Source organism: Propithecus coquereli, unplaced genomic scaffold (assembly GCF_000956105.1).
Source record: "Propithecus coquereli isolate 6110/MARCELLA unplaced genomic scaffold, Pcoq_1.0 Scaffold113, whole genome shotgun sequence".
Taxonomy (NCBI): domain Eukaryota; kingdom Metazoa; phylum Chordata; class Mammalia; order Primates; family Indriidae; genus Propithecus; species Propithecus coquereli.
Window position 1 is genome coordinate 1,723,754 of NW_012135303.1, and position 15,064 is coordinate 1,738,817.

Consider the following 15,064-nt stretch of genomic DNA (forward strand, 5'->3'; position numbering starts at 1 on the left):
AACTCTAAGGACTTTATTATTACTGACCTACTAATCCCTATCCTGTTTTTTACTTATTCAATTAAAATACCTTAAAAAGATGGCATTAATTAGACCATATTAATTAAATTCCAATTCATATGATACTTGAAAAGAAAATGTTCTCATTAACAGAATACATATACTTATAATCCAGACTATTCCCCTTGCTTCTTGAGCTTGCTACCCTTTTCTACGAAAGAACTACATAATTCTAATCAGAAAATAAATGATTATCTTTCATTGCCATTTGCTTGTTGTCATCATTTATCCATATCTCTCCTATTTACTCCTAATTACTAATAAAAGTTCCTTCTTTTTAGAAACTCTAATATGTTAATTTCTCTTCTGTATTTGCTCTTTTCTTCTTACTTTATTTTTCAGGTCCTTTGCCAATACTTCAAATGTGTAAAAATTTTAAGAGCCTCAAGAACAGACCTTGAAATTCTGCATCAGATTAGCAACTGGTCAACCTCTCTCCTATAGAAAACCAAGTTCATCTATTTCATCATTTAAGATGCCACTGATTATCTCCTTCAGGAGGCTGTCCCAAAATAAAATTTCTTACTCATTAAAACTAATTCTTTAAGAAAACTTAGACACAACAACACAACAAGCAATAAATTATACATTTATAGAAGTTTATATGGGATGTGAAGAAACCTTTATAATGGCAAATTCAGATTAAAGATTAAATAGTATCAAAAAATAACAAATCCCTCTGGATTGGTCTGATAAATTTTCAAATAGCAAAAATATAAGGTTGACCTACTATATCTAATTTGATTGTCTGGACTATACTTGGTTTCATTATACAAATTGGCTAAACTTTAGACTCTCAAAAATAGATAAGTCAATTTCAAAAGAATCCTGAACTCTCAAGATTTATCAAAAACAATAACGTGCACATTTTAAACTTCTTTTTGTTCCAAAACCGTTCTAATCATTTAGGTCTAAAAAGAGTGTTTGAGGCCGTGTTCAGTGGCTCATGCCTGTAATCCCAACACTTTGAGAGGCCATGGTTGGAGGATCACTTGAGGCCAGGAGTTTGAGACCAGCCTGCGTCACAGCAAGACCCCATCTCTTAAAAACAAAAAAAAAAACTTTAAAAAAAGGTAGCAGGATGTGATGGCGGGCACCTGTGGTCTTACCAACTCAGGAGGCTGAGGCAGGAGGATCACTTATCACTTGAGCTCAGGAGTTTAAGGTTGCTGTGAACTAGGCTGACACTATAGGATCTAGCCTGAGCAATAGAGCGAGACTCTGCCTCCGAACAAAAAAAAGTCCCATACAAGATGGTTTCACACACAAATTTTACCAGACCTTCAAAGAAGAACTGCTTCCTATACTGCAGAAATTATTCCATAACATCGAAAAGGAAGGAATCTTCCCCAGCTCGTACTACGAAGCCAATATCAGCTTGATACCAAAGCCAGGTAAGAACACAACCAAAAAGAAAACTACAGACCAATATCCCTTACGATAATAGATACAGAATTCTCAACAAAATCCTAGCAAACCGAATTCAGCTACACATCAAAAACATAATCCACCACAACCAAGTAGGCTTCGTACCAGAGATGCAAGGATGGTTCGACATATGGAAATCTATAAATGTAATTTACCACATAAACAGAAGTAAAAACAAAGACCACATGACCCTCTCAATAGATGCAGAAAAAGCATTTAACAAAATTCAGCACCCCTTTTATGATAAGAACGCTTAACAAAATAGGCATAGATGGAACTTACCTCAAAATTATAAAAGCCACGTATGAGAAACTCACAGCCAACATCATACTGAATGGGGAAAAATTGAAAGCATTCCTTCTTAGAATTGTAACCAGACAAGGCTGCCCACTATCTCCACTTCTATTCAGCATAGTGCTGGAAATCCTAGCCACAGCAATCAGACAAGAGAAGGAATGTCCAAATGGGGAAAGAAGAGATCAAACTATTGTTCTTCATTGATATTATCTTATATCTAGAAAACTCCAAAGATTCTGCCAAGAGATTCCTGGAATTGATAAATAAATTCAACAAAGTTTCAGGTTACAAAATCAATGTACACAAACCAGCAGCATTCACAGAGGCCAACAACAGTCAAGCAGAGAAGCAAATCAAAGACTCAATACCTTTCAAAATAGAAACAAAGAAAATAAAATACTTAGCAATATATTTAACTAAGGAGGTGAAAGACCTCTACAGCAAGAACTACAAAACACTGAGGAAGGAAACAGCAGAGGACGTAAACAGATGAAAAAACATGTATCATGTTCATGGATCGGGAAAATAAACATTAAGGTGTCTATATTACCCAAAGTGATCTAAAGATTCAATGCAATCCCCATTAAAATACCAACATCATTTTTCGCAGAAGTAGGAAAAATAGTTCTACACTTTGTATGAAACCAGAAAAGACCCCAAATAGCCAAAACATCCTTAAGCAATAGGAACAAATCAGGAGGCATCACTTTACCAGACTTCTAGCTATACTACAAGTCTACAGTAACCAAAACCGCATGGTACCAACATAAAAACAGAGACATAGACCTATGGATCAGAACAGAGAACCCAGATATAAAACCATCCTCATATTGCTACCTCATCTTTGAAAAAGCAGACAAAAACACACATTGGTGGAAAGAATCCCTATTCAATAAATGGTGCTGGGAAAATTGGATTACATGAAGAAGACTGAAACAGGATCCGAACCTCTCACAAAAATCAACTCATAGTGGATTAACAGACTTAAACCTAAGGCATGAAACTGTAAGAATTCTAGAAGAAAATGTTGGAAAAATTCTATTCATAGACATCAGCCTAGGCAAAGAATTTGTGAAGAAGACCCCAAAGGTACTCACAACAACAACATAAATGGGACCTGATCAAATTAAAAAGCCTCTGCACAGCATAGGAAACTATCATGAGAGCAAACAGACAACCTACAGAATGGGAGAAAATATTCGCATGCTACACATCCGATAAAGGGCTAATAGCTAAAATCCATACAGAATTTAAGAAAATCAGCAAGAAAAAAAACCAAACAACCCCATAAAAAAGTGAGTAAAAGACATGAACAGAACCTTTTTAAAAGAAGATAGACTAATGGCCAATAAATATATGAAAAAATGCTCAACATCTCTAATCATCAGGGAAATGCAAATCAAAACCACAATGAGATATCACCTAACCCCAGTGAGAATGACTTTTATCAAAAAGTCCCAAAACAACAGATGCTGGTGTGGAAGTGGAGAGAAGAAAACACTTATACACTCACTGTTCATGGGACTGCAAACTAGTACAAACTCTATGGAAAACAGTATGGAGATAACTCAAAAAACTAAAAGTAGACCTACCATTTGATCCAGTAATCCCACTATTGGGAATTTACTCAAAGGAAAAAAAGTCATTTTATCATGAAGACATCTACACTAGAATGTTTACAGCAGCACAACTCACAATTGCAAAGATGTAGAATCAACCCAAGTGTCCATCAACATGAGTGGATTAATAAAATGTGGTATATGTATACTATGGAGTACTATGCAGCCATTAAAAAATGGTGAATTAACACTTTTTGTAACAACTTGGATGGAACTAGGGACCATTCTTCTAAGCAAAGTATCACGAGAATGGAAAAACAAACATCACATATACTCATTATTAAACTGGAACTAATCAACACATATGGGCACATGTGTTAGTGAAACCTCAACAGAAACCAAGTAGGTGGGAAGGGGGAGGAGGGGATGGGCAAATTTACACCTAACAGGTACAATGCACACTACCTTGGTGATGAGCACACATGTAACTTTGACTCAAACTGCACAAAAGCAAAACATACAATCAAAACATTTGTACCCCCGTAATATTCTGAAATTTAAAAAAAACCCCTGCAAAACAAAAAGTAAAACAACAACCTAATATTGGTTTTCTATTTCCCAAATCATACATATGTGAGTTAATTCACATAATAAAGGTTGCCAACATTACAGATAATCTGTTGTTTATTATAAAGGGCTCCCCATAGGCAAACAGAAAAACAGTGTGGTCTCACTTGTGAAATATGATTGATTGAAGATTCCATTCTTCGTAGCTGGGATGCCTGGATATCCAGCATCTGCAGGACATTGTTGGCCAAGGTGTTTATTAGATAGGCGACACTTGCTAAGGATTGGGTGGTGTAGGCTTTGGTTTCTTCTAGGGCTCGCTGCTTATCTGCTGACTAAAGGAAAAAAAAACCAATGATTATTAGTTCAAAGATAACCCATTTCTAGCAAACTAACCTACAAAAGTACTCACCAAAATCATTCTGTTGCTACATCTACACAAAGTAAAAAATGTTCTGAAAACTAATTATTGGTATCATGTAAACCCAAAACTGAACTATTGACTGAAGGCACAAATATTTTCATGTTGCACAAAAATACCTTTGTACAAATACAAATAAAACTCTGAAGCTATTATTTGAAAAATAAGATCCAATGGATATTTTGCATAATGGCAGCAAGTATACATCACTTGGAAGGGTAGCACTGATTTGAATGCATAAATTTGGACATTTTTTTCTACTTCCCTGCATTTCTCCTTTCCTTTCACTCTAACATGTGAAATATGGCCATGACATAATGTCTGATTAAAGTAATACTAATGATAAATAAAAGTGGTGATAATGACAGTAAATTAAAAGTAATAAAAGGATCCTTTCTTCCCAAACATTTTAAGTCTTATAACTCTATGGAATGTAAATTACCAAGAATCATAAACCCTACTTGAAAAATGGAGACTACAGAGCAAAAAGTAGTTAACTGACCACTTCCAAAGTCACAGAACAAAGCAATGGTAAAGTTACATATTCTATGCTACTAACTGCCAAACACCATCTTCTTGCCCTAGTTTTATAGAAAGACTCTATGGTTCAGTTGAAAGTACACAGTCTTTGAACCAGAAACCTTTTATGTTAATATCAACACTATCATTTGCTATAATATGTCAACTTGTACAGGAGTCACAGTTCCTCAATTTCCTCAATTATAAAGCAGGAGATAAATTCGTGATTCAACCATTCTGATAAGTTGTAAAGAACAAATAAGATAATGAATGTAAAACCACTTTCTAAAACTATAAATTATATATTTAATATAATTGTGATCTCCTTGAGTGGTCGTTAACTGTCCAAAATTCACTATGCCCCAATCTCTTCCACATAGTATAGAAATCAGAACCAACCCTAGACAGAAATTTTTCCTAGGCTTGGGGGAAGCAAAGGAAGTAAAATTCTTTTGAAGAAGAGACAGTTAACATAATAACCAAATAATACCATTTTAACTTGAAAAGAGTTAAGAATCACTGTCTTTGTTTTTTTCCCTTCTCTATTCTAATCCTTAATAATCAGTTTTATCAAAGCTTAAATTAACAACAGAAATGACACCAAACCTGGTTAAAGACAAATACTTTTACAAAGCAACATACATTCTAGGATTCCGTAACAGCTACTTTCAAGACAGTCACATCTGTTTTAAATTTCATTACTGTTGGCTGAGGCAAATAAAAGATGTTAAAAACTATATTGCCATTAAAGTCGTATATTTATATAAAAATAAAATTGTGCTTATAAATTATACCTATAAATGTTTAATTACTTTTAAAATTTTAACATGAATATCCTACAGCTGAATTTTAACATGAATATCCTACAACTCAATTCTTCTAGTTGATACTTGTCAAAATTTTTCACACTAGGATAGCCTAAGCAGATTATTCAAATAAGCACCACAGACTTTAGTATTTTTATATATAAATTACATGGCATCTAAGAATAACTATGAATGATGCTAGATAATTTTTTCCCAAACAGTTCATTCTCCAAGAACCAGCAGTTCTCTTCAATAATTTTTGTATTTTGTTATTTTCACAGCAATTTATTCACAAAAGTACAAAATTAATATGTTAACATAATCTGAATTATATGGAATAACCAAATGATAACTATTTAATAAGAAACATAAAGCAAACTCAGTACTGCTTTGGAGTTCAACTATGTTAGGCCCAAGCCATGGTACTTCAATTGCAGAATAAATCAATGAGATAAAATAGACAAACTTATATAAATGATGCATTCATACTGTACTGTACAAATGAAAAATTTTAAAGAGGGTTTGCAATTGCTTAAATAGCTTAAAGGAGGGAGCCAAGTCAGCTCAGGCACATCCACAGCACAGACAGGTCCATAACACACTCCATAATAGTCAACAAAGGAGTCTGGGCCAGGCGCCGTGGCTCACGCCTGTAATCCTAGCACTCTGGGAGGCCGAGGCGGGAGGATCGTTTGAGCTCAGGAGTTCGAGACCAGCCTGAGCAAGAGCGAGACCCCGTCTCTACTAAAAATAGACAGAAATTAATCAGACAACTGAAAATACATAGAAAAAATTAGCCGGGCATGGTGGCGCATGCCTGTAGTCCCAGCTACTCGGGAGGCTGAGGCAGAAGGATTGCTTGAACCCAGGAGTTTGAGGTTGCTGTGAGCTAGGCTGACGCCACGGCACTCTAGCCCGGGCAACACAGTGAGACTCTGTCTCAAAAAAAAAAAAACAAAAAAACAAAGGAGTTTGTAAACCCACCACCATGTTCAAATTTCAAATGACAACTCAGTTTTGGCAAAATATCATCTACGACACTACTACTTCTGATTTAAATTTTATTAATTTCATATTTTTGTCTTATTTGTAAATTTATTTTGAATCTATAGTTGTTACATGAGCTTAAATCACCTTAGCTTTAATTGTAAGCAGTTTATATCTAATTTTGTTTGAACATTAAATATTTTTACTGAATTAAGTCAGCACAGAAAGTCAAGTTCTTTCCATTTAAAATTAAGAATTCTGTCCATTAATCAAGTCTAAGAAATACTATGACAGTTTATATCTAAATATTAAAAAACATAAAAAATGCAAATGCAGTCCTATAAGCATTACGATAATAGCCCCAGAAAACATGCAGCCTGAAGGAGATAGGTATTTTTCTGATCTTGATCCCACAGATTAATATTTCATTTCATGAACTGGAAAGAATTAATGATACTCATTTTTGTACAAAATTCATAGACAACTTAGCAATTATTTTTATTAACAGAAGAGGCAAAATTCTGGTCCCATCCTCTCTATAAAAATAACAAAAAATGACAGATAGGAGGAAGTTGTAAGAATCAACGCTACACTGTGTGGTCACTATTTTGTTGTTTAAGAGAGGGGGTCTCATTCTGTCACCTAGGCTGAGTTCAGTGGCATGATCAAAGCTCACTGCTGCAGCCTCAAATTCCTATGCTCACACCATCCTACCCTCTTCAGCCTCTCCAGTAGCTGAGATTACAGGCACCACACACCCAGCTGTGGCCACTGTTACAAAAAAAAAAAAAAAGTTAAAACTTTCATTCAATATAACAAATGTTATAACAGTGTCATGACAAAGAAGCCAAGACAAAATAAGATTTATACACAAGACATTATTCTCAGAGCTGAGAAATTTTAAAACATATCTGCTCTTCAGGACCTACTATGGGAAAAAATTCTCATAAATTACAAAGGTGAATTAAATAAATAAAATGTAGTACAGATGAAAGAGGGGTAACAAGATGTGCAATATGAAGAAGGCAAGTTGAGAACATCAGTGATGGCAAATGTTCAGAGAGATTTTTAACCAAGAAAAAAACTGAATTCTTAACAGACTACACAGATGATTCAGAAAAACAGAAGTAATTCTCACAGATTATTTGTTTTGTATGTATTTATCTTTTACATCAGGTAAACCATTTCGTGACAAGCCTTAAGTAAATGTGTAAAAGATGAACCATATCCCCTGTTAATCTTTTCTTTTTTCTTTTGGAGACAGTGTCTGGCTCTGTCGCCCCGGCTAAAGTGCAGTGGGGTCATCATAGCTCACTGCAACCTTAAACTCCTGGGGCTCAAGTGATCCTCCTGCCTCAGCCTCCCAAGTAGCTGGGACTACAGGTACGTGCCACCATGCCCAGCTAATTTTTTCTATTTTTTGTAGAGATGGGGGTCTTACTCTTGCTCAGGGTGGACCCTATTAATGTTCAAGTGAAAATGTCAGAAAATTTCTACATCATTGGTACTTTGTACCAATAACCAAAACAGGTCCACACTGGGTATACAACTGTTTTACAGGTAAAACATTTTATATATAATATAAACAACCTCTCTGTGTAAACTATATATGTAAATTTTTTAATTTGTAAAAAGCTTATTCTGTCTTGGCTTCTAAGTCATTATACTACAACACTGGAATCAGAACTTATTAATAAATCCAAATAATTTTTTCTTGGCCATTAATTTAACCCCCAACCCATTACCAAAGGGCATCTTGGAGAGGGATGCCACATCCATCAGCATTCAATTAGAGTGTTAAGAAAACACATTTTCAAATTTAGAGCTACCCCTGAAATTCCCCAGTACAGCAATTCTAGAACCACTTCAGCATATGACTGACAAAGGAGCATTCTGATATACCTAAGTCTGACACTATGAAACACTACTCTCTGGTTTTACCAGGCAATAAGATCACTCTTAAAAAAAATACCTCACCACAAAGGTTTCAATATTTTAGTCTCAACTTTCATAATTTCTATTTATAACTTTATCTTAAAACAATAATCAAATAAAAAAAAGGTACAGACAAGGTTGTTCCTTGACATAGTAATGGTCAAAGAGAAAAAAACATGAGACTGATTAAATAATACATTCATATGGTACAGTAATTTATGAAGTATGAGGCAAGGTAATCATATGAGAATGAAGAGAACAGAGGGGTTTTGGGATACGAAAGACAGATGAAGATATTGTTATCTCAGACAGTGAAAAATGAGTACTGCATGAGATTATATATGCCAAGAATTTATAGCATAGAACCTGGCACAATGGCAGAGGTCAATAAATGAGAGTCCCTTATATTATCTGATTTCTAGATGGAGAAAGTTTTCTAAATATAAAGCAATGTTCAAGAAAGACAACTATCTTTCTTGTGTTATATTATAAAATTTTAAAATTATAAAATTAAGCTTCAAAATGTAAGGGGGAAAAAAGGGCATCCAACAGTTAAAGACATATAAATTAGCTGAGCATGCCTGTAATCCTAGCACTTTGAGAAGCCGAAGCAGGAGGATCACTTGAGGCCAGGAGCTTTATTCATAATTGCCAAACTTAGCAGCAACAAAGATGTCCTTCAATAGGTAAATGGTGTTTCAGCAAACTGATGCTTAAAAACATAAGTGAATAAATGTGTAAATGGATAAACAAATTGTGGTATGTCATACAATGGAATATTATTCAGCACTAAAAATAAATATGCTAGTAAGCCATAAAAAAACATGGAGGAAACTTAAATGCATACTGCTAACTGAAAGAAGCCAATCTGAAAAGGCTATATACTGTATGATTCTAAACAGAGGACATTCTGGAAAAGGCAAAACTATGGAGATAGTAAAAGATCAGTAATTGTCAGAGGTTTAGGGCAGTGGTGGTGAATAGTTGGAGCACAGGGGAATTTTTAGGGCAATGAAACTATTCTGTATAAAACTGTAAGTGAACCCTAATGTAAACTACAGACTTCATTTAATAATAATATAAATAATTATTTAATAATGCATCAATATTGGCTCAATTTTACCAAATGTACCACACTAATGCAAGATATTAATAATAGAGTCAATGGGGGGGCTCTATATTTTCATCTTTCTGTAAACCTAAAACTGGTCTAACTACTAATCTATTAAAAAATATCCTACAACCAATAGACTTAAAGCCATAAATCCATAAGAAAAACACAAAGGTAGAGCAAGGAATACATCAGGAAATTCATGGAAGAAAAAATTAAAATAAGTAATAAATAAGAAATAACATTCAACCTCACTTGCATAGCACAGTTTCACACTTAAAGCCTGGAAACACAGACTCTGCCACTTTCCAGATGTGTTACCTTGAGCAAGATTATAAACTTTTATAATAAGCATTTGCCTCTCAAAGTGTAGTTTTTTGACTAACATCATCAGCATCATCTGGGATCTGCTTTTTTGAAATGCAGAACATTGGCAGGACGTGGTGGCTCATGCCTGTAATCCTAGCACTCTGGGAAGCCGAGGCGGTCGGATTGTTTCAACTCAGGAGTTCCAGACCAGCCTGAGCAAGAGGGAGACCCCATCTCTACTAAAAATAGAAACAAATTAATCGGACAACTAAAACTATATAGAAAAAATTAGCTGGGCATGGTGGCACCTGCCTGTAGTCCCAGCTACTCGGGAGGCTGAGGCAGAAGGATCGCTTGAGCCCAGGAGTTTGAGGTTGCTGTGAGCTAGGCTGACGCCATGGCACTCTGTGCTGGGCAACAGAGCAAGACTCTGTCTCAAAAAAAAAAAAGAAAGAAACGCAGAACCCTGAGCCCAACCCAGAATTACTGATTGAAAATCTGCATTTTTAACAATATATCTGGGTGATTCATATGCACATTAAAGTTTAAGAAGCCTACTGCAAGCCTGTTTTCTCACTTCTAAAATAAAGATGAGATTAGTATTTATCTCAAGAGATTGCTAAAATTAAATAAGGTAAAACATATAAACATTTGCCAGCCACCAAAAACCTGGTGTCAGCTGTTAATTAGTATAGCAATAATTGAATAAAAGTTAATTAAAACACACAAATTTTTGCAGGTCAATTATTAACAAAGCTTTTTAAAAATAACAATCGCGTCTGGTGAAGGTAAAGTGAGGCAGATAACTATGCACAACCAGCAAACATGTATTTGGGGTACAATCTTTCTGGACAGCAATTTGGCAATATGTACCAAATGTCTTTAAAATGTTCATACTCTGAAGCCACTTCTGGGAAACTATGCTAAAGAATTAAAGAGAAATGTGGACAAAGATTTTAGGTTACAGATGTTCTCTGCACAGTTATTTATAACAGCAAGTGTAATAAGATGAACTCTGTAGGGTATAATCATTAACTCTTTCCTCCAACTCATGCTATGTTAGGTCTCCTTTTCCTGCTCCTGAATTATGTCACCAGCAAATTTTGTAACTTTTAGGTATTAAAAGTTTCATTCTCAAATAGTAAAAAGTTCAGTTCAACCTAAATCAAAACTTCAATTTTCATTCCAATTCTCCAGCTAAGGCCAAAACTGGAAATTTCACAAAAGCAGAGAAGGGGGGGAGGAAGATAGGTTTTTTCTGTTATTCTTCTAACCTTGTTTTTCCACTCTTCCACTTCACTATGTTGCTTCTAGCTTACTCCTCCAGGATGAGAAGGAAAGCAAGAAGAGCAATGAGAGGGAAACTACAAGGTCTTATATGACTAGTTTGTAGCAACCTGGTGTCAATATTCTATATTGACACAAAATTTTGACCCTCCCTTGTGAAGCACATTATGGGTTTCCCAGAACCCCTTCTTAATGGGAGGATGCATTCTCTGACTAACATTGCATATTTTCATCTCAGCTTAGAAGAAGGTACAACCGCCACAGCCTTTTCTGACAGGGGCACCTTTCCAAAACAAGCAGTTTTCTTGAGCAAGATTCTTAGAAGACAGCTCTATCCCACCCATCTTCTGCTCTGTTCACTTAGCCCATAACAGGGTTGGGGGAGTGGGGGCTAGAAACCAGGATTTTTGCCTCTCCAAATTCTAGAAGTCCTAGGTCCTCACATTACAGCCTTCTCTCTTTTCTCTACTGCAGCTTGCTTTAACCTTCAGACTTTTCTCAGAGAAAGTCAGGTAAAGTTTTCTTGCCCACTCCTGTAACATCCCCAATTCAGACAAGGGTCAGGTTCTACCAAAAATTCTCTCTCTGTACTTCACAGCTCAAGCACTTTTACAGATTAGCAAGCCTCAAGGTGGGGGTGCAGTTTCAGTGCCCCTTTTAGCAACAACCCCAATTTCTATGACTGATTTTCTTAAAACTTCTCTTAGGTGGAAAAGAGAAAGAAGCACAGCACTTCTACAAACCTCTTTTAAAAATTTTTTATTCATTTACATTATTTATATATATTTACATTTATATTGATATACTGAAAATAAGGGACTATAGAAGCAGTCTCATCTTTCATCAAGTCCTATATGAGTGATCGAATAACCTTTATAAAAATGTGGAGGTAATTATTGCCTGTTGTTTTCGGCTTTAGAGCCTAAATTATAGGCTCTAAAGACAACATGAAAAGTTTCATTTAACATCTTGTTACATAGATAACTGGAAACCATATAAACATCCAACAACAGGGAAAGGGTTAAATACATTAGGCACGACTATGACCTAAAATATTTAGTATTAAAAATTACCCATGGTTTGAGGTTGCAGTGAGCCATGATGATGCCACTGAACTCTAGCCTGGGCGACAGCAAAATTCTGTCTCCAAAGGAAAAAAAAATTATATATGAACAATCTTCACTTTATGATGCCAAAGAATGCAAAACTATTTAAAATATAAGCAAAAAAATTATAAAAACACAATATTTAAAATATGGTAAAACCCAAAGGTAATGCACCCCCAATAACACAAATCTAAGTATTACGCGACTACACCTCTGGAACCTCCAAGCAACACAATCTCATATTACATGGGATTTAGTTTTTAAACTATATTCATGTCATTATGGTAGGGTTTTACTGTATCTGAATTATGTAAAATAGTATGTATATTATCCTATAGTATGCATATAAAATTATGTATTATCAATAAATTAGAAGGAAATATACTAATTATGTATTATATATTAGCAGTTATTAGAAGAAAAAATGTTCACAGTAACAGATTTCATATTTTTCCATTTTTATTATATATCCCTCTAATTAAACATAATGTTTCAATAATTACATTTCATGCTTAGATTGAAAAAAAAAAAAGACCAACAATAACACATTTCAGATGCCACACTTATCTGTACCTTCACTTCACTTGTTTTATTTTGCCGCAACTATGGAAATGGCCTAGCTGAGCTACTGCCACCAAAATCGAGATTCAGGGTCCAGCATACAAATGAACTAGAAATGTGTTACCATGTTGATCAACTGCAGAGCTCTTTTCTTAACAAACTGATCTGACAACAGCAGAATCCATCAGAAATGTTTCCTCTAACAAATAAAAAATCGTTTTTAGCTACATCTGCTGAGGATTCATGAAGGACCTCAAAGGAAGTAATAATTCTTCACTGGCCTTCCTCATTAATATAACGGAATCACTCAAAATTTATATTCTCGGCTGGGCGCAGTGGCTCACACCTGTAATCCTAGCACTCTGGGAGGCCGAGGCGGGTGGATTGCTCAAGGTCAGGAGTTCAAGACCAGCCTGAGCAAGAGCGAGACCCCGTCTCTACTAAAAATAGAAAAAAATTAGCTGGGCATGGTGGTGCATGCCTGTAGTCTCAGCTACTCCAGCAGCTGAGGCAGGAGGATCCCTTGAACCCAGGAGTTAGAGGTTGCAGTAAGCTATGATGACAGCACTGCACTGTAGCCCAGGCAACAGAGAGAGACCCTGTCTTCAAAAAAAAAGAAGAAGAAAAAGAAATGATGCCTTCTCTTCATATCCCAGGGTCTGACCTACACTGGGCCAATTCCAATACTTTTGTCCACTTTAGGGCACAGTGACTTTGTTCAAAAGATACGACCATGACACAGATCCCTCCCCTGGATTTTTCAAACTTATTCTAGAACAAAGAATTTCTTTGTCCTCTTACCTCAAAGCTATTAATAAATGAGGCCTGAAATACATGTAAGGATGTCTGACAGTATCCAGAGTATGCCTACTATCTAAAGGATGAAGCCAACATGCAGAAAGAAGCAGAAATGACTTACAGAGCTCTAAAGGTTTTTAAGTCCTCGATTCCAATCATTCCTACTTCTTCACATGGCTTAATGAATAAGTTCTCATTTTGGTTGTTTAAGCTTATTCAAATTCAGTTTCTGTCACTTGAAACCAACCAATCCTAAAACATTTAAAACTGTTCCTTTTAATAGTTTAACATATATTAATACTAGCTTCAGTTCTCAATAACATGACACATTTAAAATCGTCAAGTTGTTATGTCATCGTCTAGACAACCTATATATAGGCGAACTGGAAATAATTGAGGCAGATAAACTTAATATTCACCTATACACTGAAAGTGTCACAGGAGAGTTCAAGAAAAAGGAGGCCACATTAGAAATAAAACAACTGATCACAGACTAATCTTTGTGAGATTCAGAAAATAAATTCAACTAGTTATTTACTGAGACTGTGGTTGACCGTTTTGGGCAAAACCTATCACTAAAGCCACAAGTGAGATATCTAGAAACACTGTGGATACAAGAAAGGATAAGGGCATTTGAGCTATTATTCTAGTTCTGCTACTATCTCACTTGGTCTTGAATAGGGCATTTACACTCTCAAGGACTCAGTTACTATACATTACATTGAAAATACTGGATTTATGAGATTTTTGGCTATAAAATATCATAATTCTTTTCTGGAACATACCTGGAAGTAAGTCATTTTAGACTTAACTATACATTTTTACCCAAAAAGTGACAAATCATAAGCTTTATAATAATGTCTATTTTAACCTTACGAAAAAAAATAAGTCTTTGGTAAGAAATCTAACATAAATCTTGCTTTTTAAATATAAAGTTTTAAAAACATTTTCCTCATCATTTGCCTTTTTCACGCATTTGTTTTTAAAAAACATTCCAGATGCTTCCCATTCTTCCGCCAGGGAAAAAAAAGATATCATGTGAAGAATACTCTGTGCATATATAAGCATAAAAGTTCTTGTAATCCTTCTAATGCCATCCTATTACCTGACAAAGACTGTATAACACCAAAAACTTTTAGAAATAACTGTATTTTAAAACATGCTATAAAACAGGGCAGATTAATCACATTTGTGCTTCAATTAACCGACCAAATCCCATTAAGACGACAATGAAGAGACATTTTAAGAGAAAATGAAACCACAGGGAGGAAGAAAAAACTTTTAGAGACACAATCCAAGAGGTCAAAATCTAA

The 15,064-nt window shown here is 35.1% G+C and overlaps 1 protein-coding gene across 10 annotated transcripts in view; it reads right to left on the reverse strand.

Moving 5' to 3' along the window:
- ABI2 (abl-interactor 2) overlaps positions 1–15,064 on the reverse strand; it is an 85,260-nt gene that overhangs the window by 50,517 nt on the left and 19,679 nt on the right. For all 10 annotated transcript variants that reach the window (XM_012655517.1, XM_012655475.1, XM_012655469.1 and 7 more), the window contains exon 2: positions 4,079–4,246. In XM_012655517.1, the coding sequence (XP_012510971.1) occupies positions 4,079–4,246 (168 nt within the window). The remainder of the gene's footprint in view (positions 1–4,078; positions 4,247–15,064) is intronic.